The following is a 27882-nucleotide window of genomic DNA, read 5'->3' on the forward strand; positions in this document are numbered from 1 at the left end:
TAAAAGTGTTTGCTATTTATATTTGCTGTTCGAAGTATGCACAGATAAGTGCTGAAAATACGGCTTTAGGTGATGCTTATTTTTGTACTGTAGGGGCAAATACTAGATTTCTGGGTGGTAGGGCAAAGTGGTAGGTGGTGGGCCGAGCCGCCGGGGGGGGCCCCCTCCATGTGCTTGGCAGGGGGGCCCCCGCAAGTTTCGTTACGCCACTGACCTGGCAGTTCAGTCGAAACTCGCTTGTATCAGAGCAGCATCAAGGCTGATTTGAATACGGTTGGTTCCTGTCTGAGGTGGCATGGAGTAAAAAAAAAATTATGCTGGATTGTGGCCCATAATAATTACCAGTTGCTGAGATTAATTCAAGTAATCACGTCAACACGTTTTTGTTTTACTCAGTGTAATGAGTATGCACAGAAGTGGGTTCCATGATCACGGTCAGACATAAACTGCACCTTACTGACAAGATGTGTGTAGACAGAAACTGATCTGGGGTTGCCTGTGTTTTCACCTGGCCTGGCAGTTCGGACTGGACTGTTCCTACTGGAACTTGACCTAGTCGGATTTGCATGTGGCTAGTTCCTGTCCGAGGTCACATATTGGACAAAAAAACAGTGGACTGGATTTTAGCTCAGTGTAATTACTGAGACGAATTTAAGGAATTTACCCATCAAATTTGTGTTTTCCTCATAGTGAGGCTATGGCACTTAAAATCAGCTGTTTCCTTATCAGAATTGATTAAGTGATCAGAGGTGAATTCTTATTTCAGGATTTCCATGGAGTCCTCTCTCTTTGAAAAAACGGCCACACAGAATCCCACAGTGCACAGTCACTGCATCACAAGAGAGTGGAAGAGTTGGTAGCATACAAAGTAAAAGCAGATTATTTACACACTTTTTCGCCATTAAAGTACATCAGTGTCTCCTTTGTTTCTTGAAGTGCAGCTGATGAATGGCCCAATGAACTTCTTTGAACTTCTTAATGGAGGAGATCACAGCAGAATTCGGAAGACTGGGTCTTAAAAATAAAAATTCGGCATTTGGGTCTAGGCTCTTATATTTGTTGTGTTGCTTGTTGACCTAGGACTGCCATTTTGTGTGAAGAAACTCAAAGATGGCCAGTATTTGGTTTAAGGAATCAGAATATTCGCTTTATTAAGCTGCCATATTTGTGATATTAAGCAACGCAATGATATAATTAACTGATTAAATCTAAAATTGGTGAACTATGGAGTTTGAGCAGCTTTAGAAACCTAGTCTGACATATATTGTGTACAGTTGTGTGTGCTTTCATGTAGAAGTGGCAGAATAGTATTGCTCCTTGGGTTTTTGTGGGAATCAAGTCATTTTTCAGATTGCCCTTCAGGGTGTTCTTCTCTAGGGCTCTTGTGTGGGACCTTTTTTATTCGATCACTGATCAACAGGGTCTTCTTATTTAGCACACTCTTTTAGGGACGTCTTATCTTGGCCATTCTTTTTCGTGGTGATCTCTCCTAGTGAGTTTATTTTTAGAATATTCTTCAGCAGCCGAGCCTTTTGTGCCGCTGCCTATATGATTAAGGGTCTAGAGGAGGAGCTTCTGTTAGTATGGTAAGGAGGGAATCAAACATTGTGAAGATTCCTGAAATAGAGCTAGAGCCTATGATGTACTCGAAGATGAGAGATTCAACTTCAACCACATTGATTGGAAGCAGCAGTGATTTCGAGGCTTGTTAGATATAGCATGTAGTGGTCAGACAGGTCCTCTCATCCTCCTCCAAATGATGACAGGGAGGAATCTAACAAAGCCCCCTGCTCTTCGAGTGGACGGTGGACCAAGAGGGATAGTTTTTCGGTACTTGTCAGTCTGGCCCAGAGGCATGCCCTTCCATGACTTCCATTGTCTTGAACGGCAGTAGCTGCCAGACTGTTCATTTCTCTGTAAGAGTTCGAGTTTAGAAGGCAGATTACAAAAAAACAGTAGTACCCTTATCCCTGCTGGATTTCTTTTCATTGCAAAATGGGCATCAGTCAAAACAGAAAAAAGGAGTTTTTACTCTGAAAAAAACAGAGCTGTGGAAAGGATCCCCAGGAAAATAAATCTTAATGCAGCAGTTTCGGTTTTCTGTCATGTAAAAGCCTATAGATAGGCCACTGTATCATGCCTTCCTTTCACTATTAAAACGCCTATCCGAGGAAGTGCTTCCAGTGAAATATACGTCATTATTACAGATATTGGTTTATTTTGCATAAATAAAAATGAAGAAAATTACCTGACAACATGTTTTCTTTGTTAATTATTGTGAAAAGGTTTACATATATAAAAATGTGCTCGGGGGTCTTAACAATGCATGAATATATTCTATTAGAGTTTAATCACACACTGTGTAATATAAATGAGCTTGGAATAATTGAAAGTAGGACAAATTAAGTGAGTCTATTTGTGTCAGTCTAAACAAATTATTCCAACGGAAATGTTCTCCTAAACTTCAACAACAAGACCTTCAATAACCTAATTATTTCCTCTCCAATGGTTTTTAAGGCCCCTTAGTTACCTTCAGATTAACACCCAAAGATCACACAGTTTGGAAAAAAGGCTCAATATGCATGAACCAAAGTTAAACAAAGGGGAATTATTTTTCTTTTTTTTAAATTTACAGACCTAATAAAAGTGCTCATGGTACAATAAAATAAACAAAAGCTTTTATAGGCAGGAAATAAAGTATGTATCACACTGTAGAGGCCAGATTACAAACACAGTGCGCTTATCCTTCCTGGATTTCTTTTCACTGCAAAATGGGCGTCTGTCAAACAATAAAAAAAACTTTCTGCAAAAAAAAAAAAAATAGAGACATGGAAAGGATCCATAGGAAAAGAAATCTTAACATAGCAGTATCAGTTTTTGTGTCATGTAACCCGTATACAAAGACCACTATATTATGCCTTCCTTTTAGTACTAAAATACCTTTGTGTAAAAGTGTTTTCAGCGATATGTACTTCATTATTACAGATTTTGGTGTAATGTGCTTAAAGTAAAATAAAGACAATATTACAGCCTGAAGACGTTTTCTTTGTTAATTCAGGTGGAAAAATGTATAATTATAAAAAAATGCACTCAGGAGTCCTATACATGTATGAAGATATTCTACCAAACAAACAAATGTGCAAGGCTATTAGCAAAAACAACAGTCCCGTGCTCTCCATGCCACTGGAATCAAGTTACCCTGGCTGATGAGGGCTGAAAACCCGAAACCGGTCCTAGGATGCTTGTTTCCAGTCCAGGGAGGACCTGGCTTGGCAGTTCGGGCTGGACTGTTCCTATGGGGTACAGGGTCAAGACTGATTTCTGGGTTCAAACAGGAATGTCACGGTGAGCAAAAAAACGATGGATTTTGGCCCACTGTTGTTTTTGCCTAGGGCTATTATCAAAGCACTGTTGGCTCACAACTGAAAACTAGATATTAAAATAGTAAATCTATTAACGTTAATAGCTTTTTGAGGCGATTTTTGGTTTTATGTTTAATTAACATTGGTAGTGAAATATTTATGAATGAGGTTTGTGAGGCAATGCACACTAACGTTAATGCTAATTATAGTTTCATTACACTGTTTAATATAAATGAGCTTAAAATAATTGAAAGTAGGAAAAATGAAGTGAGTGTGTCAGTACAAACAAATTATTCCAGCAGAAATGTTCTACATTTCAATCACTAGACCTCCAATAACTTACATGGTGAGTGTGCACAAATCCTGATCTCTTTCAGAAAGTATTTTGCTCCCAGAAAATACTTTCAATTTTTTTTTTTACTTAACACAGAGTTCATGCCCCCATTCCCCTAGTATTTGGCTATAAATGTCTGGTTTTGTGGTATACACCACTCAATCTTTACCTGATGTAATTTCTAACACACTAAATATATCTACCACTACACATTTGTTGAAAAATATATTCGGACTCCAAGTAAAAACAAACAAACGGTGGGCAAGGCTTGGACACAGTGTGGAATGGTAGACAGGAGCTGAAGCTCAGGAGCGGCGCAGCTATTTATCAATGTGTCTCCACTCTAAACAAAGATTTACTACGTTCATCTTCAAATTCAGGCTTGCGAACGACCAAGGCAAAACATGGCCAAGAAATTGTGACTATTTTGGTTAATTTAAATGTATTTGTCTATTCTAGTCCAGGTCGGCCTTTTCATGACATTGGGAGCATTCTATTCTCCATAAAGAGATTTCTTTTGTTAAATATTGGAGATTCACAGGCACTCAGTAAGTGTATTTGCTGCACCTTATTAGCTTTCCCAGATACACAGATTCCCTAATGTGGAGCAAGGGATCCGCATTGCAGAATATGTCCTCAAGAAAGTCACTAAATTTCAAAGAGAAATAAGGGACCTTAAAAGTCATAAAGAGGACTTAGAAAATAGAAACCACAAAAATAATTTGAGAATACATGGTGCTTTTTTTTTTTTAGATAATTAGGGACCAACATAATCAAATTTCTTAATTCTTTCCTCCCCAGGCTTTTGAAGGCCTCTTAGTTACCTGGCATTAACACCCAAAGTGCACACATATTGGGCTAAAGGCTCAATATGCACGAGCCAATGCTAGACCGCGGGGAATTATTATTCTATTTGGAATTTGCAAACCTAATGAAAGTGCTCAAGGTAGCCAAAAAAAAAAAAGCTTTCATGAGCTGGAAATCAAATATTTATTTCTCAAGATGTTGCAAAAGCTACAGCAACAAGAAGGAAATCATTTTTGGATGTGAGACCTGCAGAGAACTTAATGCACATTATGGATTTTCCCAGTTTAAAGTCACACATAAGGATACAAAGATTCCATAAAAAAATATATTAAATGAATGAGTTGAGTGGCATAGAGTGGAGTAGTGCAGAGCAGAGTGGCGGAGAGTTCAGTGGAGAAGAGTTCAGTGTTGCAGAGTGGAGTGCAGAGTGCAGAGTGCAGTGGTGTATAGTAGAGTGGCAAAGAGCAGTGGCATAGAGTACAGAGATGCAGAGTGGAGTGCGGTGGAATAGACTGCAGTAAGAGTGCAGTTGTGTAGAGTGCATTGGCGTAGAGTAGAGTGGCGTAGAATGCACTGACATAGAATGGAAAGGCACAGAGTAGAGTGCAGTGGCCTAGTGTAGATTGTTTCATAGTAGAGTGAAGTGGCATAGAATTGAGTGGTGCAGGATAGAGTGCAGTTGCACAGAGTGGCATAGAGTAATGGTGTGTAGGAACATGGTGTACAGTACAGTGGTGCAGAGTAGATGAGAATGCCATACAGTGGATTTGTGTAGAGCTGAGTGTAACAGAGTAAAGTCCATTGCGTAGAGTGTATTGGCAAAGAGTGCAGTGCGAATTGTCCAGTATTGCAGTGGCAAGGGGTACAGTGGGGTGCAGTGTAGATTGGTGTGACCTAGACAGGAGTGGTGAAGAGTGCAGTTTCCTACCGGCAGTATCTAGCAAGATTGTCACATAAATCCTCTCACTTTGAAATCAGAGAAAGAAAAGTAAGCAAGTGCCCTCAGAAGACAGCACCTAACATTTGACTTTGGTGTTTGAACGCACAGCAAACGTGATGAGAAAAGAACAGGATTTACAGGCCTGTTTAGAGAAAGGGAGCACTTAAAAGGATACTGAAAATAAAGTTTGGGGAAGGTATGAACCCACGTTGGACAGCCTGGAGAGCAAGAAAACATGATTTACAAACCACAAAGCTAATGGCAAGCAACAGGCAAAACACATTCCTAGGTCAACTTTCTGAACGTCCCGAAGATGTCCCCGGTGACCTAAAAAAAGCATTGGATGATACACAGAGGCTTTCTAATTTGGATACAAGGTTTCTTTTTTCCTCTCTAACTCACTTGTCCTATTCTAGGATAAAGTTTTCTCCGGCTAAACTTATAAATGGTCTCCTAGGGGCTGATTAGGAAGGCACTCTATCAGAAAACGGGTCCGCCCAACAGGTTGTCGTTGGTCTGACAGAAGCATTATGGCTGGCTGCAGCACCCGCTGCAATGCAAAAAGGTGACTCCGGACATATCCCTGCACTACTTGGCAGGCACAACGCAGTGCCTGCCACATGGTGCAGGGATATGTAAGGGGGCACTATAGGTGTCTCCAAGAGTTGTTTAAACATTTTCTACAGAACATCATTTCACAATAATTGGTACATCTTCAAGGTATTATCTGAAAATTCTAATATTAGATACACTTCAAAGAAAAAAAATCTCTGAAATTAGATCAAAGTTAATTTTTGCCAATATTAAATTGGAACATAAATACTATATTTCAAATACTAGCATGTCCTGGAAACACGATAAAAAGCAAAATTAGATTTTAATAGGAATACTGACATTAAAGATGCTAAATGGTATATATATTTTAAAGCATTCAACTCAATTTTCTTTATTATATGATATATTTATATTAGTGTAAGTTGTGCTGGGTACTTTTTCAGAAGCAATAAATTGTCTTATTCGGAAACCTGATCATGATGTATCTCAATGCTTGAGGCCTATTTCTCTAGCGCACACGAATTGTAAAATATATGGCTAACTTTTTCCTGTGAGATTAGAAAATGTTTTTCCATAATAATTAAGAATTAGCAATCTGATTTCATCAAGGGAAGACGAGCTTCTGACAATGTGTTCACTCTCCTACACATTATACCAAAAGAATTTACATACAAATCATAAGTTGTGGTTCTCAGTTTAGATGCAGGGAAAGCTTTCAACAGGGTGGGTCGGAAACATATGTGTAAACATTATCTTGGCGTGGATTAGGTAACATTTTAAAACATGATATTGCTTTTGTATACTAACCCAAATAGTAAATGCTGGTTGTTCCTATCTAGATTTGAAGAGAGGCACTAGGCAAGGATGTACCCTTTCCCCTTACTTTTTTCCTGTTGCTTAAACCTTTTTTTTTAAGATTGTAATAAGCATAATCAATGAATCAAAGATTTTTCATTTCACAAACAAAAGAAAATATTTTTCTGTGGACATTGTCCTATTTTATGTTGATTTCAGACATCTTTGTCACACTTTTCTAGAAAGATGGATTTTTAAAAATGTTTCTAACTGCAAGTTAAATTTGAACAAATCTGGAATTACTCCATTAAATAAATGTTGCACTTGTTACAGGTGTAAAGAGTCCTATATAGTTCGAATGGATAAAAAAATCGATTATCGAGGAGTTTTGTTATAAATTGCGTTACAGGCACAATTAAAATAAATTTAGAATATACCAAAGGAAAGAGGTCTAATTAACTGAGAAGTGGTCTGTTTTGTTTATCCTGGTAAGGAACATTGGACTCAATTGAAATGGTGGTAGTACCCATCATTTTATCTACTCTCTCCATCTCTTTTACTGAAGGTTCTATGGAACTCTAAAGAAACAGAATTCCTCTATATATTGTGAAATTACCTAGAGAGAATTGAAGTTAGATTTTCAAATATATCGTACTTTTCTCCCTAAACGTCTTATTTGTTAACATATATGGATAAAGAGGATTGTACTTTGTGGGTTCAAGTGGAGGAAGCATGTATCCTAAACATAAGCAATGGGACCCCCTCAAATATATAAATTAAGGCCCAGGAACCGAGGGGAACAAGAATACACAAAGCAAAAGGGTTGTTCCTACAGTGGCCGTATCATTCAATAATGTGTGTACATCTCTAAGTACTCAAAAGGCAGTGACAGAAGGAGATAAAGTGCAAACAAAGTTCATTCAAAAAATATTTATTTGTTCTTTTTTTTATGTATATAAATTCATATAAATACTATTATTCATCAAAAAATCTTATTTTTAAATAATGGGTAATACATATATTAATTGAAAAAGTTCATAAAGAGCAAAAAACAGTCATAAAAACAGCAGCAAATTAGCAGGTCCCCTGAGAAACAATCATACACAGCAGCTCGCTCACGTGCTAACAGTCATTCTACATTCACACCACATACAAAGATGGAGAAGGAACTGGATTCCAAATAGCAAGATGACTACGCTAGTGTGATCCAAGGGCACCAAGGTGTAATTGTTGGCCCTTGTAGCTGGTCTACGCGCGTTTCGGTGGATCAAGCCACCTTCATCAGGACCTTGTTCATCAAATTGTGCAGATATCAGGGGATCAGACAAAAGGAAAAATGGCAATGTGATAGGTCAGCTATCACTAAAACGGATTTTATTTCAACATAGGGAGGTAAAGTAACATCAAGTGCGCCGCATCCATAATGTCACGTCAGGTGTAGTAGGTGACCCTCAGAGCTTCATCTTAGTATCGTGGATACCAAGTTCTGTGTAGAAGGCGAGCCGAGCGAGTTGTTTCCGTCTCGATGAAAATTCTAGAGCATTGCTTTTATTCCATAAAATCAGGAGGAAGGTCTCAGGGTATAGCAGTCTACATAGCGGGTTAACTCCTGTAACGTTTCAGTCTATTTACCAATCGTGATGGTATATAAAATGAGTAGATATCCTTTAGAAAAATTGACTCTGTTCAGCCACCGCGACCCTTCGTATCCGGTGTGAAACGACCAAATCCCTCCGCGTTCCTGAGACGCATGTATCCTCCCTTACTCTTTTACAGAAATGTTATCTACGAGGCAAAAACCTACCCTACTCTTAAAATGCTTGCAGATTGCCTTACCCTATCTTGACCAATAAATTACCAGACAAAGAAAAAATCTTTGCTACAACGGGTTGGCATTGTAAAAATATTCAGATCAATAACAGTTATATTTTTGAAATCTTTGAGAACTTTATGTAGAGTTAAGTATTGCAGGCATATTGGACAAGCCGGGTTCCAGTGTCTTTTACAAGCAAACTGAGCGGTTCAACACAAAGGTCAAACAGAACCAGAGAAAGACTGAAGCCTTGTGGGGCTCTACAGGAAACCAGTTCTGCTCTGGATGTAGGGCTCTCTAATCTGATTAATTGCATATGGTCTTTGAGGAAGAACCTAAACCAGCGTAGTAATTTATCCTTGAAGCCCAATTTGACTTCTAATGACTGCATCAGTATGTTGTGGCCTACTGTGTCAAAGGCTGCTGACAGGTCTAAGAGGACGAATAGACCAGCTTCTCCCTTGTTCAGTATATAATGAATGTTATCAATTGACTTTAAGGTAGCAGTTTCAGAACTCTGAAATAATTGCATCCCTCCTACTTTGGGTTAATAATGTTACTGAATACAACACATGTGAAGTGATTAATACAGTCATAGAAACCACAACCAGACAAATTAAAGGCAGGTCATACCTTGGATAGCCAGGATTCTATGTTCATGCCCAGCTACCACCTAATCTAGACAATGCAAATGACTACTCAAGAGAAGAGTGCTTTTCTAGTTTTTAGATCAATATGCACTAAATACTGGATTTAGAGAAAGTATGACCGTTGACATGAAGAGAAGAGTAACTGAATAGACAGACATTAAAGTGGTGGATGGAGAGATTCTATATTTTAAATAAGGAAACAGAACATGAATAAAGAAAGAGTGGAAGAAGTCAACTATGCAAAACAGGATAGAGGAGGGCGTTCCCCCATTTGGTGTGAAACTAGGTAAAAAGATAATTGTGTTTACACAGAGTCACCCAAAATAAATGAAGCAACACTGCGAAAGGAAAGATATTGCCAAAAAGATAATCTTCTGTATTTGATATGTAGGACAACAATGCTTCCAAAGCAATGAAACAGAACTTCAGGTTGTTTTAGAAGTGGGGTGGAGAGATTACGATTCCAAAATACAGTGGCACAAGCAAAATATCCAGATATGTTCAAGAAAACCTGCTGAGTCACTTTTCAATCACACTAGCCAGTGTTGAGTATTTTCGGGAAACTGAGGTCAGTGAAACTCTGAAGATACCTTCCAATATTGACAAAGAAATTGTGGAGAGTCGAGTATGGTCTTCTGTCAACTAAAACTTTTTAAAACCACACTGCTTGCAGTACTACTTGTGTAATAAGTGAAATGTATCTAAAAAAGGCAGGAAATCCAGAAATATACAAAGTTTACTCTGGGAGCTGTTATCCTGACCAGTAGTGATACTTTCAAAGTATCAACAAGGATTGGATCCACTTTAGAATGACAACCTGATTCCCCAACTGGTAATGCTGCTTTTAAAGAATCCGTTCCTGGTAATAACTGGAGAAGCTACGTTTTTTACAGTGCCTGCCACCAACCAAGACAGAGAGTGAATTGTATATCATGGCAGATCAGTGAAATGTTTTGATAATCAAAATGGCAAGGTCATTTATACAATATTGCTTTTGTGTTGAGGATCCTGCCATGACAAGGCAGTAACTTACCATGTGGTGATGAGCATAGGGTACGTTTGCTTCTTGGAAGAAAGTACTAAGCGCCGTCTGCAAAAGAAAACATCAACAATTCAGGAAAATAATTACAATTTAGAATAATGAATAAACAACGCACATTGATTGGAAGGTACAGTGTGCTCACAGTGTTCTGCAGCACCCTTTAGGTGTAATGTAACCATATTTGTTCATAAATACAATTCAGAATAAAGATTTTGGTAATAGTGGTTAATTAGGACAACATTAACTTGTGATCTTAAATACTGTAATTTTCTTCGATTTCCATTTATCATCTCATTCTTTCATACAGTTTTAATTCCCAACACAAATTGCCTCTTGTAACAAGCATTAGAAATGCAATAGGTCTCGCAGCATTAGAGTTAGTGCTTTTAGAATTGTTTATGGGTTTTTTTGTAAATCTTTAGCATGAGGTTGAGGGTGAGTGAGGGTGAGTGAGGGTGAGGCTGAGGGGTTGAGGGTGAGTGAGGGTGAGTGAGGGTGAGTGAGGGTGAGTGAGGGGTTGAGGGTGAGGGGTTGAGGGTGAGGGGTTGAGGGTGAGGGGTTGAGGGTGAGGGGTTGAGGGTGAGGGGTTGAGGGTGAGGGGTTGAGGGTGAGTGAGGGTGAGGGGTTGAGGGTGAGTGAGGGTGAGGGGTTGAGGGTGGGTGAGGGGTTGAGGGTGGGTGAGGGGTTGAGGGTGGGTGAGGGTGAGGGGTTGAGGGTGAGTGAGGGTGAGGGTGGGTGAGGGTGAGTGAGGGTGAGGGTGGGTGAGGGTGGGTGAGGGTGAGGGGTTGAGGGTGAGTGAGGGTGAGGGTGGGTGAGGGTGAGTGAGGGTGAGGGTGAGTGAGGGTGGGTGAGTGAGGGTGGGTGAGTGTGAGTGTGAGTGAGGGTGAGTGGGGGTGAATGTGGGTGAGTGTGGGTGAGTGTGGGTGAGTGTGGGTGAGTGTGGGTGAGTGTGGGTGAGTGTGGGTGAGTGAGGGTGAGTGTGGGTGAGTGAGGGTGAGTGAGGGTGAGGGGTTGAGGGTGAGTGAGGGTGAGGGATTGAGGGTGAGGGGTTGAGGGTGAGTGAGGGTGAGGGGTTGAGGGTGAGTGAGGGTGAGGGGTTGAGGGTGAGTGAGGGTGAGGGGTTGAGGGTGAGGGGTTGGGGGTGAGTGAGGGTGAGGGGTTGAGGGTGAGTGAGGGTGAAGGTGAGTGAGGGTGAGTGAGTGTGGGTGAGTGTGGGTGAGTGAGGGTGAGTGAGGGTGAGTGAGGGTGAGTGAGGGTGAGTGAGGGTGAGGGATTGAGGGTGAGGGGTTGAGGGTGGGTGAGGGGTTGAGGGTGAGTGAGGGGTTGAGGGTGAGTGAGGGTGAGGGGTTGAGGGTGTGGGGTTGAGGGTGAGGGGTTGAGGGTGAGTGGGGGTGAGGGTGAGGGGTTGAGGGTGAGTGGGGGTGAGGGTGAGGGGTTGAGGGTGAGTGAGGGTGAGGGGTTGAGGGTGAGTGAGGATGAGGGGTTGAGGGTGGGTGAGGGTGAGTGAGGGTGAGGGTGAGGGTGAGTGAGGGTGAGTGAGGGTGAGTGAGGGTGAGTGAGGGTGAGTGAGGGTGAGTGAAGGTGGGTGAGGGGTTGAGGGTGATTGAGGGTGAGGCGTTGAGGGTGAGTGAGGGTGAGGGTTGAGGGTGAGTGAAGGTGAGGGTGAGTGAGGGTGAGGGGTTGAGGGTGGGTGAGGGTGAGTGAGGGTGAGTGAGGGTGAGGGGTTGAGGGTGAGTGAGGATGAGTGAGAGTGAGGGTGAGTGAGGGGTTGAGGGTGAGGGGTTGAGGGTGAGTGAGGGTGAGGGGTTGAGGGTGAGTGAGGGTGAGGTGTTGAGGGTGAGTGAGGGTGAGGGGTTGAGGGTGAGTGAGGGTGAGGGTAGGTGAGGGGTTGAGGGTGAGTGAGGGTGAGGGTGAGGGTGAGTGAGGGTGAGGGTGAGTGAGGGTGAGTGAGGGTGAGGGGTTGAGGGTGGGTGAGGGTGAGGGTGAGTGAGGGTGAGGGTGAGTGAGGGTGAGTGAGGGTGAGGGTGAGGGGTTGAGTGTGGGTGAGGGTGAGTGAGGGTGAGGGTGAGTGAGCTACATGTAATGACTTCAGAGGACTGCTTATAGACTGTTTAAATTACAACCACTGTCAATAGTAAGTACTATTGACCCTGATAACACCCTAATATATGTCCAAAGTCACAGTTTGGTAGGACTGGGCCAGACCAATGTATATGTTTCTATAAGTGTAGTCAGGACCATACAAGGGTTAGTTGAATAGCCTTGGCGGAAAACCCTGCTTCATTGTCTGGGAAGATTTTATTTAAATAGCCCGTTCCACATTTAGCTGTAACAACTTAGGAGAGAGCCTTCCCCACCCACATCAAGGAAGATAAAACCTGTAAACGGTGCTACCTGATGGTAGAGCCCCTTTGCAAAACAGACATCAGGCAAAGAGTTATGCTGTTACTCTTAAATAGAGTGTTATGAAAAGGAGTCCGAATTAAATGTTCATCCTAAGCATTGAATTTAAAAAGCATGTACAGGAAAATATTGCATAATCCAATATTGTCCTTGCACCTTTGAGGCTTCCTAAACAAAAATGTTATAAATCTGCAATTAAAATGTCATAACTTCAGCAAAGTAAGTACATCAAAATACACAAGCTGTCTGATAATTACAACCTACATACCACGTCGAATGCACAGTGTAACAGAATGACTGCTTGATCCCTCATCACAAAACCCAATTGAAACACAAATTGGAACAATGTAGCCATCCACGAAATGCCTTAGCCCAAATACGAGGGGAAGGTAACTCGATGGACAGGGAGGTCCGTGTAAGTACAGGTTCGGCTGACCTGGTGGGGAACATCAATTAAACCGGGTCGTCCTCGGTATGGTAAACTCCAGGCACACTCTCGCGAACCGAGAGCAAAACATTGTGCGCGGTGAGTCCGGTAAAAGTGAAGCGACCTATGATAGGGTTACAGCGCATGTAAGCAGTCATGATTGGCTAGAGCGCTGGCCAATGGGGATGAAGGATGAGTCTCATCCTCCAATGGAAACCCAGTTGCGCCGGCAAAGTCACGTTTTTTTATCGTGGTGTGTTTCTTGTTTAGTTTATGTGGTACCGAAGTCGGAATTACGAACAGAGTTGTAATCAAAACTGAGTGTAAAGAAAATTATTATTATATATACTCAATGGTCCACGGAGGCGCTGCGCAATGTTGATTGAGGCCATGGGGGACCAAATGGGAGAGAGCGATGATTAATTTATGCGATGTTCGCAAAAAGTCTGTCAGTTGTGAAACGACTCGTGATTGGTCTACAGTGTGTGTAAACCCGCGCTATTGGTTAAGGCGTGGCAAATAAGAATGAAATGTTAGCCTCGTCGTACAATAGGAACGCCAAACCAGGAATACGTGCAAAGTCACATCCGAGTCTGAGGTCGTGGTTTATGATAACGAGTTAAACAAGAAGGAGGGAAGAGAGGGGAGGGGGGAGGAGAAATGCGACACGGCGGGAAGGGGAGGGGGCGGAGCGGGTAAAATAAACAAGACGGAGGGCGCGGGTAAAATAAACAAGACGGAGGGAAGAGAGGGGAGGGGGGAGGAGAAAAGCGACACGGCGGGAAGGGGAGGGGGCGGAGCGGGTAAACAAAGACGGACGTGCACGCGCTTTTAAGCTCAATGCGCATGCGCATTGAGCTTAAAAGTCACGGGCACTGCAAGGAATCGCCACGATTCCTTGCAGTGTGGATAAAGAGTGGATAAGTCCCAATACTCTCGCCTTGCTCGATGCGCATGCGCATCGACAGGCGAGACCTAAAAACCATGATTTCAAGCAGACTCATTTGACTTTCATCTGGACTTAGTACAAATCTTCTTTAATCTACATCACAAGTGTCTGAAAGTGAAACAAAATAACGTATATAACCATGTCAAAAATGTGTAGTATAGCAAGATCGGAATATTTCAGCACTAAAATCACAAATGCACTGGAGCAATCAAAAACACTTTTTAATTGGGTAAAGGAGTTGGCTGGTTCAAATACATCACAATCCCCACCAGACCTTAACAAAACACAATGTGATCTTTTGGCCGACTATTTCATTAACAAAGTTGACTTAATTCACTCAGATATAAATCAAGATCTCACCAAAACTCCCCCAGTAACACCGGCTACATTCAGTGGGATACCCCCTATTCCCATTGGGGATACCAAAACTTTAGAGGGTCTCACCTCAGTGGAGATGGCGGCTGTTACACTGGAAGAATGGCCCTTGTTAAACCCTGACACGGTACAGAGTCTGCTCAAAACTATTAAATGAGGCTCACCGAAAGATCCTCTGCCATGCACAATTCTAAAGTTACTCAGTAGCAATGTTTTTTCAATAATTACAGATCTTTTGAATTCATCGCTACTGGAGGCAACCGTACCTAGTGAATGGAAACATGCCATGATCCATCCACTCCTGAAGAAAGCTGGAGCTGACCCCAATTTGCCATCTAATTTTCGTCCCATCTCCTTGTTGCCCACCTTTGCTAAAATACTGGAAAAGCATGTGCATCGATGCCTTACTGACTTTATTTCTACTCATGACCTACTCCCCTCTCATCAATCTGGTTTCCGTTCAGGATTCTCCACTGAGACCACCCTGCTGGGCGTCACTGAAAACATTCGCCGCATGGTGGACCAGGGTGAAACGGTAGCACTTGTGCTGATCGACCTCAGTGCGGCATTTGATACCGTTTCACACGCTATCCGTGCCCAGACACTCCATTCTATAGGCATTCGAGGCAGGGCTCTCGATTGGATTAAATCACTACTAAAAGATCGAACAGTTCAAATCTTTTCACAAACCGCCAGTTCAGACATCAAGTCATTCAAACATGGAGTACCTCAGGGCTCAATTCTGAGCCCGTTACTCTTTAATATTTACATGAGCCCCTTTGCTAAATTAGTGGAGGAAACAGGACTTTTGATGTTCTCATACGCTGATGATTCTCAGCTGCTCTTTTCTATCTCATCAGCGGATGTAAGCACTCCCTCCGCTCTGCAACTTGGACTCAGAAACATCTCGAATTGGATGAATAAAAGTTTTTTAAAATTAAACGGCGGAAAAACTGAGTTAATCCTGTTGGGAAAAAACAAAGAGTTATGGGGCCCCCAGCACTGGCCTTCTGAAATAGGTACTCCCCCCATACCGGTCACAAATGCCCGCAATCTGGGAGTCATTATTGATGACTCGCTCAACCTTCACCAACAAGCGATAAAAACCGCTGCCACTTGTTTTGCCATCTTAAAGTGGCTAAAAAAAATATATGCTGGATGCTTCCGGAAAATTCGAAAAAAACCGTAGTCAATGCTTTAGTGACATCAAGGCTCGACTACGGTAATGTCTTGTACCTGGGGGCAAATAAGGCCACTGTCCGCAGACTACAGACTGTACAGAATGCAGCAGCACGACTGTTATGTAAAATTCCATTCTCTACACCTACCACCAAATATATCAGGAAACTTCATTGGTTAAAGGTTGAGAACAGAGTCAAATTCAAAGCGTTATGTTTTATGCATAGAATTTCCACTAACACTGCCCCTAAATACCTGCAGAACCTGGTGCGCCCCTATCGCCCCACCAGGACTCTGCGGTCCTCCACGGCCAATCATTTTGTAATTCCAAAATTCAAACTGGCACGCATGGGTGGCAAGTCCTTCTCAGTTCTTGGACCATCTCTCTGGAACTCAATGCCACCGACATTGAGAACAGAGCTGAACTACGTAAAATTCAGGAAAGCCATAAAAACCTGGCTATTTAATATCAAGCATGCCATAGCGTATCATTTCGGGATCTGTTGCGCCGGGAAACACTTTGTTGGTTAGCTGTGCGCCCTATAAATGAAATAAATAAATAAAATAAATAAATGTCATACCAAATGTATTTAGCAGGAGGCTATATGTGTCACAAGAATCTGGGACCACATATTCCAATAATAATACCTCCCAAAATCTTGTCCTATCATGTGCAAGCAGTGCTTTTAAAAGTACAAGAATGAAAACAGAACAAGAAAAGCAATTTTACTACTCGCCGCGTGTTGTATATCAGAGGTAAACATCCAGTATTTGGTCACATGACCGTCTCAAAAAGAATATAAATTCTTATAGGCTACTAATGCCAAGGACAAGTGGAACATTCTCATGTGTGAACTGCAGTGTCTGTAATTCAACAATAAAAGGTAGCCAGGTGTTATTCAATAATTAAAGACAACCAACTGGTAAAACATTCAAATTAGATCACTCAGCAACAACACAAACTGTACATACAGCTTGAGCAGCCCATGTCGCAAACTTTACAAACGGAAAAATGAACGGAAAATGAAGAAGTCTTGCTGAGCATATTTCCAGTATCAGGAACAAAGACATCACAACCAAATTTTAAAGCAGATAGAAGAAAAACATTTGGATTCATTAGTAGTTGGATAGCCCGCAGCCCTGACTGAAGCTTAATGGACAGTTTGAAATGAGTTGCTTTCTCTAATTGTGTAGTTAGGTACTATACAGGACAGCAAAGGAACACTTCCATCAGGATGTTATATCTCAAAATCATCGCATTATGAAATTGAGAAGCTGGAAGTTAGGGCATTTAGCACCAACTTCAACACCAACCATAAAACTGCTGCTGATGCAAAGACTTGCATACAAGGTGGTACATGAATGTGAACAGTTATTAGAACGGTTTGAAATTCTCTGGGACGGGAAACAGCCTTTACAACGAAGGCTGAACAACAAGATACTTTTACAACGAAGGCATTACAACGACTTTACAAAGAACGTAAAATAATATGGTAAAGTATTACATGTAAGTATTAAGTGATATGTGAGTGTATATATAGGGTGGCAAGGGTATCTTTTAGGGCGCGTATGGGTTTTTGGGTTGAAAGGGACTTTTTAAGTGGGTATGGGCTTTTGGGTGACAAGGGAAACGTTAGGATTTTGGGTGGATATGGGTTTTTGGGTGACCAGGGTAATTGTAGGGCCTAGGGTAGGTATGGGTTTTTAGGGTGGCAAAAAGATGTTTAGGGTGGCAAGGAATTTCTTAAAGTTCAGGGGTTGTGGGTTGATATATATATATATTCACTGAAAAATCTATAGGTTTCAGCCACGTTATAGTTAGGAATTCCTTACCTGCATTTCCACAAATTCGGACATCGGACCGAATGCTTCGTCCTACAACAGCAATTCAACCAGTGATAGGAATATACAATTCGAATTTTGGGCGCCCCCAGAAGCAGGACTCAACTGAAAGTACGAATAACAGACTACAAATAAAGCCTTGAAGAAGTCTCGTGGAGACTAAACGCGCCGCGTCGGCTATGATTATGTATCATGTTTTTAACAATTGAATGAAAATATCATCTATCAAAATAAAGGAAGAAGAAAGTTTTTTCATAAACAGAAGACTCCAGCAAATTGATTTCTCTTTGGGAGTTTATTCGCTGTGATTGTGATTGATACTGCTTTCCATTTGAAAATTACTGATTGTACTATATCATTCTTGATATTCTACATATATGGGTATGTGCTGAGCTTTCTTGAATCTATAATTAGGAATTAGCATTTAAAAAACCTTAGAAATTCACTGAAAAAACCATAGGCTTCACACGTTATAGTTAGCTGGACATTTCACTCATACAAAACCATTGAAATTCCCCAGTTATAGTTAGTTCAGCTAACTATAACTCACGTGCCCGCAATGCACTGCTGACGACGTCACATATTACATCACTCATGACATGGTCAGTGACATCACTCATGACATCTCAAATGGCATCACTGATGACATCATCCAGTGAATGCGTGTCTTTCTGAAAAATAAATATTTTTTATATATGTATATCTAAAGGTCGATGGAGGAATAAATGGGTAAATAGGTGTCTAAATGGAGGTTTTTTTGTAAAATTGATTGTATAACTGACTTAAGTGTATCTTTGTGAATACATGTATTAGCGAGTAATGTTTAAATATGTAAATATCTGTATCAGTGTCTCACTTTGTGTATAAGTGGCTGCATGGGTTGGTGAGTAGCTACATGAGTGTCTACATGGGTTATTAGTTGGGTTTTTTGAGTATCAGTGTCTGTATGGTTTGGTGGGGGATATTACTTAGTGCACAGATGCATGATTGACTGACTCACTGTTTGTATGTGTTTTGAAGACAGCATGTGTGCAGGACTGTATGGGTGGATGAGTGTGTGTGTGTATGGGTGTGTTAGCGAGTGAATGACTGTCTTAATAGTATCTTTATGAGTAAATACATATGTTTTAAACTAGTATATGTGAGTATTGATCTATATAAGTGAGTATATGTGAGAGTGGGAGATTGGAAGAGTTCCTGTATAAATAAGTTTGTGTTTCTAGAAGTGATTGTTTAAGAGAGTAAGTATGTGTGTGTTTCTGTAGAAGTGTAATGGTGTGTGTATAGCTGTATATGCAAGTAAATGGATGTTTGATAGTTTATTTGCATGTGTGAGTAGGTGTGTGATTAACTCTATGGATGAGTATCGGTGTATAACAGGATGTATAGGTGTATGAGTACATATGATGAGTGAGTACATGTATGAGTGACTATAGAACTGTTGGTGAATGAGTGGATGTGTATAGGTTGTTGTAACTGGTATTGGTATCCATTTTTTGAAAAATGTTTCTATTTTTGTATGTGTGTATCAAAGGTTATATTAGGGTGAGAGGAGGTCTGCCACTCTTTCACAAGGATGATGTTATCAGTTATGTCATCAGTGATGTCATGATTGATGTCACTGACCATGTCATGAGTGATGTAATATGTGACGTCATCAGCAGTGCATTGCGGGCGCGTGAGTTATAGTTAGCTGAACTAACTATAAGGGAGAATTGCAATGGTTTTGTATGAGTGAAATGTTCAGCTAACTACAACGTGTGAAACCTATGGTTTTTTCAGTGAATTTCTAAGGTTTTTTAAATGATCATTTTTAAATGTATTCATTGTTATATTTTTTTATACTGATTTACTACATTGTTTTAAACTATTTATTTTTAGATATTTTATTTGTTAAATTACATTACATATTTTTAATATAAATTGATTAAAAAAAATTAATATTTAAATTGTAATTTACTTTTTTTATTTTATATATATTTTATATAGCAGGCAATAATATCCTATGGAAGGAAATTCAAGTTACTGGTAAGAACGGTTAAAATTACTTTTCAGGATCAGTACTGGGCTGAAAGATGCAGCACTGAGGTGTCTCCTGATAACAGGTGAGTAAATCGGAATTCGTAGTTCGGCTGATTTTAGAGGAATATTTTAAAGTTCCAAAACTCCACACTTAAAATAATTTCAAAGGGAAACCAGCCAATGTTAGCCTATGGAAGGAAATTCAAGTTACTGTAAGTATGGTTAGAATTACTTTTCAGGATCAGTAGTGGGCTGAAAGGTGCAGCACTGAGGTCTCTCCTGATAACAGGTGAGTAAATCGGAATTCGTATTTCGGGTGATTTTAGAGGAATATTTGTACGTTTCAAAAATAGACACTTGAAAACTTTTCTGGTGAAAACCATACAATAGATTCCTATGGAAGGAAATACAAGTTACTGGTAAGTACGCGTAGATTTACTTTTCAGGGTCCGTACTGGGCTCAAAGATGCAGCACTGAGGTCCCTCATGATAAAAGGTGAGTAAATCGGAATTCGTAGTTCGGCTGATTTTAGAGGAATATTTTGCTCAATAGTGAAGGAAGGGGGCGGGGCCTGAGGTAACATGTGTGCAAACACGCCCTGTGGCGCGTTTTAAATTGGGGAATTAATTCCTCTTCAATCCTGGAGGTCCCCTGTGTTCAAACTAGCCCGCCAGGTACCTCCAGTATGCGCCAGGGAGCTGCGTTGCAGAGAGGTGTTCAGAGGCCACGCCCCCTTTTTACAACACTCTACAACACAGCTCCGTGGCGCTTACTGGAGGTACCTGTCGGGCTAGTTGGCCCCTAGGGGACCTCTGGACTGAAGAGGAATTAATTCCTCAACTTAACACGCCACAGGGCATGTTTGCACACATCACCTCAAGCCCCGCACCCTACCTTCACCACTGTGCAAACGCGCCCCGTAGCGCATTCTACGCTCGGGGATTAAGTCCCCTTGCATACTGGGGGTCCCTGGGGGCCAACTAGCCCACCAGGAACCTCCAGTATACGCATAGGGGCTGCGTTGCAGAGAGCTGTAAAAAGGGGCGTGGCCTCATTACACCTCTCTGCAACACAGCCCCTTGGGGCGTTTCCAGAGGGGGAACTAAATCCCCTTTAATACTGGGTGTCCCTGGGCACCAACTAGCCCACCAGGAACCTCGAGTATGCGCCAGGGGACTGGGTTGCAGAGAGATGTAAAAGGGGCGTGGCCTCATTACACCTCTCTGCAACGCAGCCCCCTGGCGCGTTTCCAGAGGGGAAACTAAATCCCCTTGAATACTGTGGGTCCCTGGGCGCTAAAAAGCCCACCAGGAACCTTCAGTATGCGCCAGGGGGCTGTGTTGCAGAGAGGTGTAAAAAGGGGCGAGGCCTCATTATAACTCTCTGCAACGCAGCCCCCCGGTGCGTTTCCAGAGGGGGAACTAAATCCCCTTAAATACGGGGGTTCCCTGGGCGACAACTAGCCCACCAGGAACCTCCAGTATGCACCAGGGGGCTGCGTTGCAGAGAGGTGTAATAAGGGGCGTGGCCTCATTACACCTCTCTGGAACGCAGCCCCCTGGCGCATACTGGAGTTTCCTGGTGGGCTAGTTTGCCCCCAGGGACCCCCAGTATTCAAGGGGAATTACTTCCCCCTCTGCAAACACACCAGGGGCGCGTTTGCAGAGTGGTGCAGGGAGGGGGCGTGGCCTCCTCCCCGATCCCGGCTTTTAATTAAAAAAAAAAAATAATTAGGAAGGGGGCCCCCCCTTTTTCTTGGGCCCTGGGGACACTATCCCCCAGGGCCTGACCCCTAAATGTTTTTTTTTTTTAATGGGAAGCGGGCCGCGTGGCCCCCCTCCCGTGGCTAATTCCAGGCCCTGGGGCATGGCCAAATTTTTTAAATATTTTTAAAGGGGCTGCATAGCCCCCCTCCTCAGGCCACTCAAGGCCCTGGGGACCCTATCCCACGGGGCCGGCCTGCCTCCTTATTTAAAAAAAAATGTTTTAAATTATTTGGGGAGGGGGGCCGCGTGGCGCCCCTCCCGGGCCACTTCTGGTCCCGGGGACCTCATCCCCGGGGGCCTGACCCTCTCCGTTAGGGACCGTGGGGGGGTACCCCAAGCCCCACACGGTCCCTGCCAGCACCTCGTCTCCTGCGGGAGCCGGCATTGCTTTTCTACATGGGGAGCAGCTAACATACTGATCCCCATGTAGAAAAGCAATCTGCTTTGGTTTTTGGAAGAGAGAAAGCAGTTGCGATGGTAGGGCGGGAGCCGCGAAGCTCCCGCCCTACCATAGCAAACTACAGTGTCCCTGGGGTAGGCACCCCTGGACACTGCAGGACCGGCCCTGGGGGGTGGCGGTCCCTAGGGCTCCAGGAGGGGGGCCCCCCTCCAAACAGTTAAAAGCCTTAGGTGGTGGGCCCCGGGGCTGGGGGGTCCGTCCAATTTAAAAATGTAGTGCCTCTAAGGGGTGGCTGTCTCACACAGGTTTTTTTTTTTTTTTAAATGGGGATGGCGCTCCCCGGGGCTGCGGTGAGCCCCCCGCATACGTAATGTTTAAGCCCCGGGGGTGGCGGTCCCTGGGGCCCCTCTGGGCCCCCTATTATTATAGAAGAAAAAAAGCCCCGGGGTGGAGGTCCCCGGGGCTGCGGGGGGGGGCGTGAGCCCCCCTGCATAGATAACATTAGAGCCCCGGGAGGAGGCGGTCCCCGGGGCCCCAGATGAGCCCCCCATAATAGTAAACAACATTGCCCCCGGGATTTGGCCCCCCCCCTCCCCGGGGCTAATTACAAATGAAGCAGGCGTCTTTTTTTTCCTCGGGATACGCATATCTTACGCGTATACCGCGATTTTTTAAAAGAAAAAATTTGTTTGGGGTGGGGGGGCCGTGAAGGTCCTTGTGGGACCCCTGAGCAGGCCTAGGGGGTCAGGGTGGTTCTACCCTGCCCCCTTTTCTTGTTTTTCGTGTTTCTTTTTCTGTTTTCTTGTGCCTCGGTTCTACCGAGGAACAAGATGGCTGCCAACATTTCCTAGTTTGGAGTGTTGATAGCAAATTAGCATAAAGCTCGTGCTCGGGAGGATACGCGTACCGTAGGCGTACCGTACTTCGTCCATAGATATATCTATGATTTTACTTTTGATTTTCTCAGAAACTACTGAACGGATTTACACCATTAAAAATGAAGCGTAATCTGCGAACCAAACACCTTTTTGCCAAATTTGGTGTAATTCCTTTCAGCAGTTCGGGCTGTAGCCGTGTCTGAAGGTCCCTATGGAAATGTGCATGGGGAAAACACGTTTTGGGACCCCCCTTTTTTCTCAGCCCCCACTTGACGAATCACCCGAAACTTTAAGGATAGGAACGGAGCGGAGCGCCCCATCATCTTGGAGAATTTCGCGAAGATTTGTCGCCCGGCGCGAAAGTTACTCAAATTGAATGTTGCGGATTTCCTATGGAAACTAGGTCCTAACTAGAACTACCTACTGGCGACCGCCAGCAGGTAATATTAATCCATACTAATATAATAAAGAGAGAGCCCAAAACCTTTGAGACGGGTAATCTCAGGAACCACAGCACCAATCACAACACCTAATCCAGCTTAGGAAAGGGCAGTTGCAGCAGAAGGACATAGGCTATGCAGACGCCCACCATATACATTTAAAAGGTAAAAGAACTGTGCCAGCAAAGTAGTCCCTTGTGGGCGTGTCTGCGTTGTGCTGTGGTCGTGTGCTGGGGGCGTGACAAACGCTGGGGGCGTGCGGTACGTTCCTCCCTTCATGCCATGTCTCATATTGTGTGCTAATCCCACCCTGCTCCCTTTAAATACCCCTGCACCCCGTAATCATAACCCACCCTTACTCCTTAAAATACCCCAACACCCTTAAACACTAACCCATCTTAACCCTATAAATATACCCTGTACCCCAAAACCCAAACCTATCCCTACACTCTAAAAATACCCCTGTACCCCAAAACCCAAACATAGCCCTGAACCCTAAAAATACCCCTGTGCCCCAAAACCCAAACCTAGCCCTGAACCCTAAAAATACCCCTGTACCCCAAAACCCAAACCTAGCCCTGAACCCTAAAAATACCCCTGTACCCCAAAACCCAAACCTACCCCCTGAACCCTTAAAATACCCCTGTACCCCAAAACCCAAACCTAGCCCTGAACCCTAAAAATACCCCTGAACCCCAAAACCCATACCTAGCCCTAAACCTACCCCTGTACCCCATAACCCAAAACTATATCTGAACCCTTAAAATACCCAAACACCCCAAAACATATACCTCAGTACCCCAAAACATATACCCCTATACCCATATTTACCGTATCCAAACATTTTTAAAAAACGTGCTTTTACCATTCATGCATTTACAACAAATTTTGTTGTAAATGTATGCGTGGTAAAAGCATATAAAATGTAATGCCATGCGTTATAATGGCATTGTGGAGTCATGGTACTTTCGTAATGAAAGTATGCGGAGTGATGGTATGCAGAAAGAAAGTTGTGGAATATTGGGTGTTTACCCTCCCCCAGTAAGTACATTGGTGGCACGGTGGCCCAAATCTCCAGCAACATACTTCTATTTTTTCACCACCCATTTGAAAAATGCACAGGTCTATCTCATTGATGACCAGCACCGACATACACTTTTAGACACACCTCCCGCCACAAGTTCTAAAATTGCGAACTTTAGAGCTGAGGAGCTACGTTCAAATCTCGGCATCAGCTCAACATCCTGTGATTCCAGGCAAATCGCTTTGTCTCCGTGTGCCTACCACAAATGAATGTGTTCTTCTGTAATGTAAATTGTGCTCATGCCATGTTGTCGAGTTCGCGCTATATAATACTGCAAGAAAAAATAAAGTAGGGAAACTCTAGTTCACACACTACTGAACGCCCACTCTTAAGTGCATCAGCAGTGCACTGTGAATCAGAGAGTTTCACAGGCCTGTGACAGATAAGAAATGCTATCAAAACGAAATCCTACAAAACAATATACTACTGGCCGGCAGCAAAATATATATATATCTATATCTATATATATGTGTTATTGTAACAAGCTTTATTTCGATATAGTTGATATCTTAAAAAGCAATACAGATACATAAAAAAACTTTAAAAAGGTCAGTGCATGGATAATAAGCATACGATTCATAGTACAAGTGGCATGGGTATTATGCCTAAAAACAGTCTAAAATGGATATTAAACAATGTACAAAAACCTGCTTGATCTAATACGCCATGCCCATCCCAGAAACTTTGCCAAGCCACATATATATATATATATTTTAGAGGCATCAGAAACCAAAAGTGGTGGAGTAACTTCCTTCAACCCCCTCTACATTTGGCCTCGTGTACATGTGTGTGTGTGTATATATATATATATATATTCACTGAAAAAACCATAGGTTATAGTCGATATATAGTTAGGAATTTGCATTTACAAAACCTTGAAAATTCAATGAAAAAACCATTGGTTTTAGGCCATATATAGTTAGGGATTTGCATTTACAAAACCTTATTTTACTCGCATAAAACCATTGAAATTCCATATATAGTTAGATGCGCTAACTATATATCGCGCACCCGCAATCCACTGCTGATGATGTCACATATTACATCATTCATGACCTGGTCAGTGACATCACTGATGACATCACTGATGACAACTCAAATGACATCACTGATGACAACATCCAGTGACTGTATGTTTCTGTAAAGTTAAAATATGTCTTACATATTGAAGAATGAGTGGATGTATAAATGTCTGGATGAAGGATTTAGTAGGTGCATGACTGATTGTATGAGGGAGTGATTAAATGTGTCTCACTGAGTGCATGGGTTAGTGATTAAACTGTCTTAATTTGTGCATCTTTATATCTGTTGTTCTATAAACTGCTGCATGTGTTGATCAGTAGCTATATGAATAACTATATGGGTTATTGATTGGTTGCTCAAGTATTTGTATGGGAGACTGAGTATGTGTGTGGGTGGCTGGGAGGTGTGTGACTCTGTGCATAGATGTGTAAGCAGTTGATTCACTAGATGTATGGTTTCAAAAGTGCTACGTGTCAAAGTAAGTACATATGTAAAACACAGTACATGTGAGAGTTAACATATATAAATAACTGTGCATAAGAGCCAGTGAATGTGTGAGTGGCTGTATGGATCATTGTGAACATGTATCAAGGATTGTATAAGAGAGTAAATATGTGTTAGAATATGTTTCAATAAGTAAGGTGTGTATAACTGTATAGTTGAGGAATTGGAGGTGTGTTTGATTCTTTGCATGACTGTCTAGGTGTATGAGTAACTCCATGGATGAGTGACAATCTGTGAGTGTCTGTTTTCACTGAGTGTATCTAAGGATATATCAGAGTCTGTAGAGGTTCATCATATTAACACATGAATGATGTCATCTGTGATGTTGTCAGTGATGTCATTTGAGTTGTCATCAGTGATATCAGTGATGTCATTTGAGATGTCATCAGTGATGTCATTTGAGTTGTCATCAGTGATGTCATCAGTGATGTCATTTGAGATGTCATCAGTGATGTCATTTGAGTTGTCATCAGTGATGTCACTGACCATGTCATGAATGATGTAATATGTGACATCATCAGCAGTGGATTGCGGGTGCGCGATATATAGTTAGCGCATCTAACTATATATGGAATTTCAATGGTTTTATGCGAGTAAAATAAGGTTTTGTAAATGCAAATCCCTAACTATATATGGCCTAAAACCAATGGTTTTTTCATTGAATTTTCAAGGTTTTGTAAATGCAAATTCCTAACTATATATCGACTATAACCTATGGTTTTTTCAGTGAATTTTAATGGTTTTTTAATAGCAAATATGAAAAGCTTTAAAATGTCAAGTACGTGATAGATAAAAACATTTTCGTATTTATGCACGCTGATGTGCTTTGAACGCTGCACCCCCCTTCCCCTCTCTTTTCTCTTAGGAGTACTCTCTCTTTGTAGATAGTGAAGGGTAGTTAACGCAGGCCTTTGCCCCGTTGTAATCCGTCGTGCCTGCTTCTCTCTCCATTTGATTGTTATCCAAGCATTTACTGTTTTAGAATTGGTTCTCTTTGGTTCATTCTCTATTTACAAACAAGCACAGAGTCGCAATACTCTGTTTAGTCTTTGCAGATAGTGAAAAATCGTTTAAAAAAACAAATGGAATCGAGCAAAATCAGTAGGCCACTAATGGGATCTCTTTTTGACCTCGCTAAAATAGAAACATTAACCACAACCCCTCATGAGAAATACGAAACTAGTGAGATGAACTGAGCTCCACACCATGAGGGCTGCAAGACAGCTCGGCTCCGTCACCCATCCCGCCCAAAATAACGACAAACCCTATGCAAATATTAAAAATATAGACAACACACCAGCAAAGAAACAGGGTAAAACATTTTATTAAATAACTATTTACATAACGTTGGTTTATAAGATGATGTCAGTAGTGGACCGATGTGTGAATAGGTCGGAAGTAGCACAAGGCGCCAAGATCCGGATGGAAAGTCCTGGATGTTGGGTGCCATAGTTCAGAGTTCTGAGTTTGAGCCTTTTTCAATGCCTGTGCTTTGTTGTTTCCCCTCCATCAAAAACAAAAAAAATATAAAACTGTGCAAAAATACAAAAAAAAAAAATCAAAAAATGTTTACAAAAGCAGTGCTTGTAAGACTGTCTGAAGCTTATTTCCACCTACTGCAGCTTCACTATTCTCAAAGTAAGTGAGGGTCGTTTGTGGACCTGACTGCATTTGAAAACAATGTTATATGGTACCTCCCTAAACCGCTTGACGGAGGCCACCGAGGGGCGGTGTGATGGCACGGACTCTGAGAAGACGCTTGGCTCCGACCCCCTCCCCAAGTCTTATAGCACTGGTGTAGCCTGAGATCGCCCCCGACATAGGCGGCCGGCTCCCGGGGTCCGGCGGAACTTTTTGCCTTTTGATGACTCTTCTATTCTGGACTTTGTCCCACAATCCGTTTGACCTGAAGACACGCTGTAGTGGGGCGCCCCTTTACCGTTTTAGTTGCCATTCCGCCCGCTTTTGCTACACTGTGCCTCTTCCGCCATTCAGCTGTTTACCGCCCGCTCTTGCGACTACAGCGTCTCGCTCACCATGTAGTTGAGTTGATCCCGCTCTTGCGATGCAACGATAGGCGGCTGCCACAGGACTCTCAAAATGGCGGCCGGCTCTTCGGTTTTAGGCCTGGTCCACTAAAATGGCCCTGGGACACCTTGGAACTCTGACGCTTCCCTGATAGGGCTTGGGTCCCATTCTCGAAAGCGTCCCCTCAGCCTTGAAGATTCTACAAAAGTCTTGGGGGCCCCGGACTCCCGCATGCTTCTGGTGGGGAGCGGCTGCCATGTCTG

The 27882-nt window shown here is 42.5% G+C and overlaps 1 protein-coding gene across 1 annotated transcript in view; it reads right to left on the reverse strand.

Moving 5' to 3' along the window:
* Nucleotides 1-27882, reverse strand: part of LOC147685265 (UBA-like domain-containing protein 1) — a 131295-nt gene that overhangs the window by 54206 nt on the left and 49207 nt on the right. Inside the window, exon 2 of the mRNA XM_086941157.1 lies at nucleotides 10290-10346. Coding sequence (XP_086797283.1) covers nucleotides 10290-10346 — 57 coding nt within the window. The remainder of the gene's footprint in view (nucleotides 1-10289; nucleotides 10347-27882) is intronic.

Source organism: Lissotriton vulgaris, chromosome 10 (assembly GCF_964263255.1).
Source record: "Lissotriton vulgaris chromosome 10, aLisVul1.2, whole genome shotgun sequence".
NCBI lineage: Eukaryota > Metazoa > Chordata > Amphibia > Caudata > Salamandridae > Lissotriton > Lissotriton vulgaris.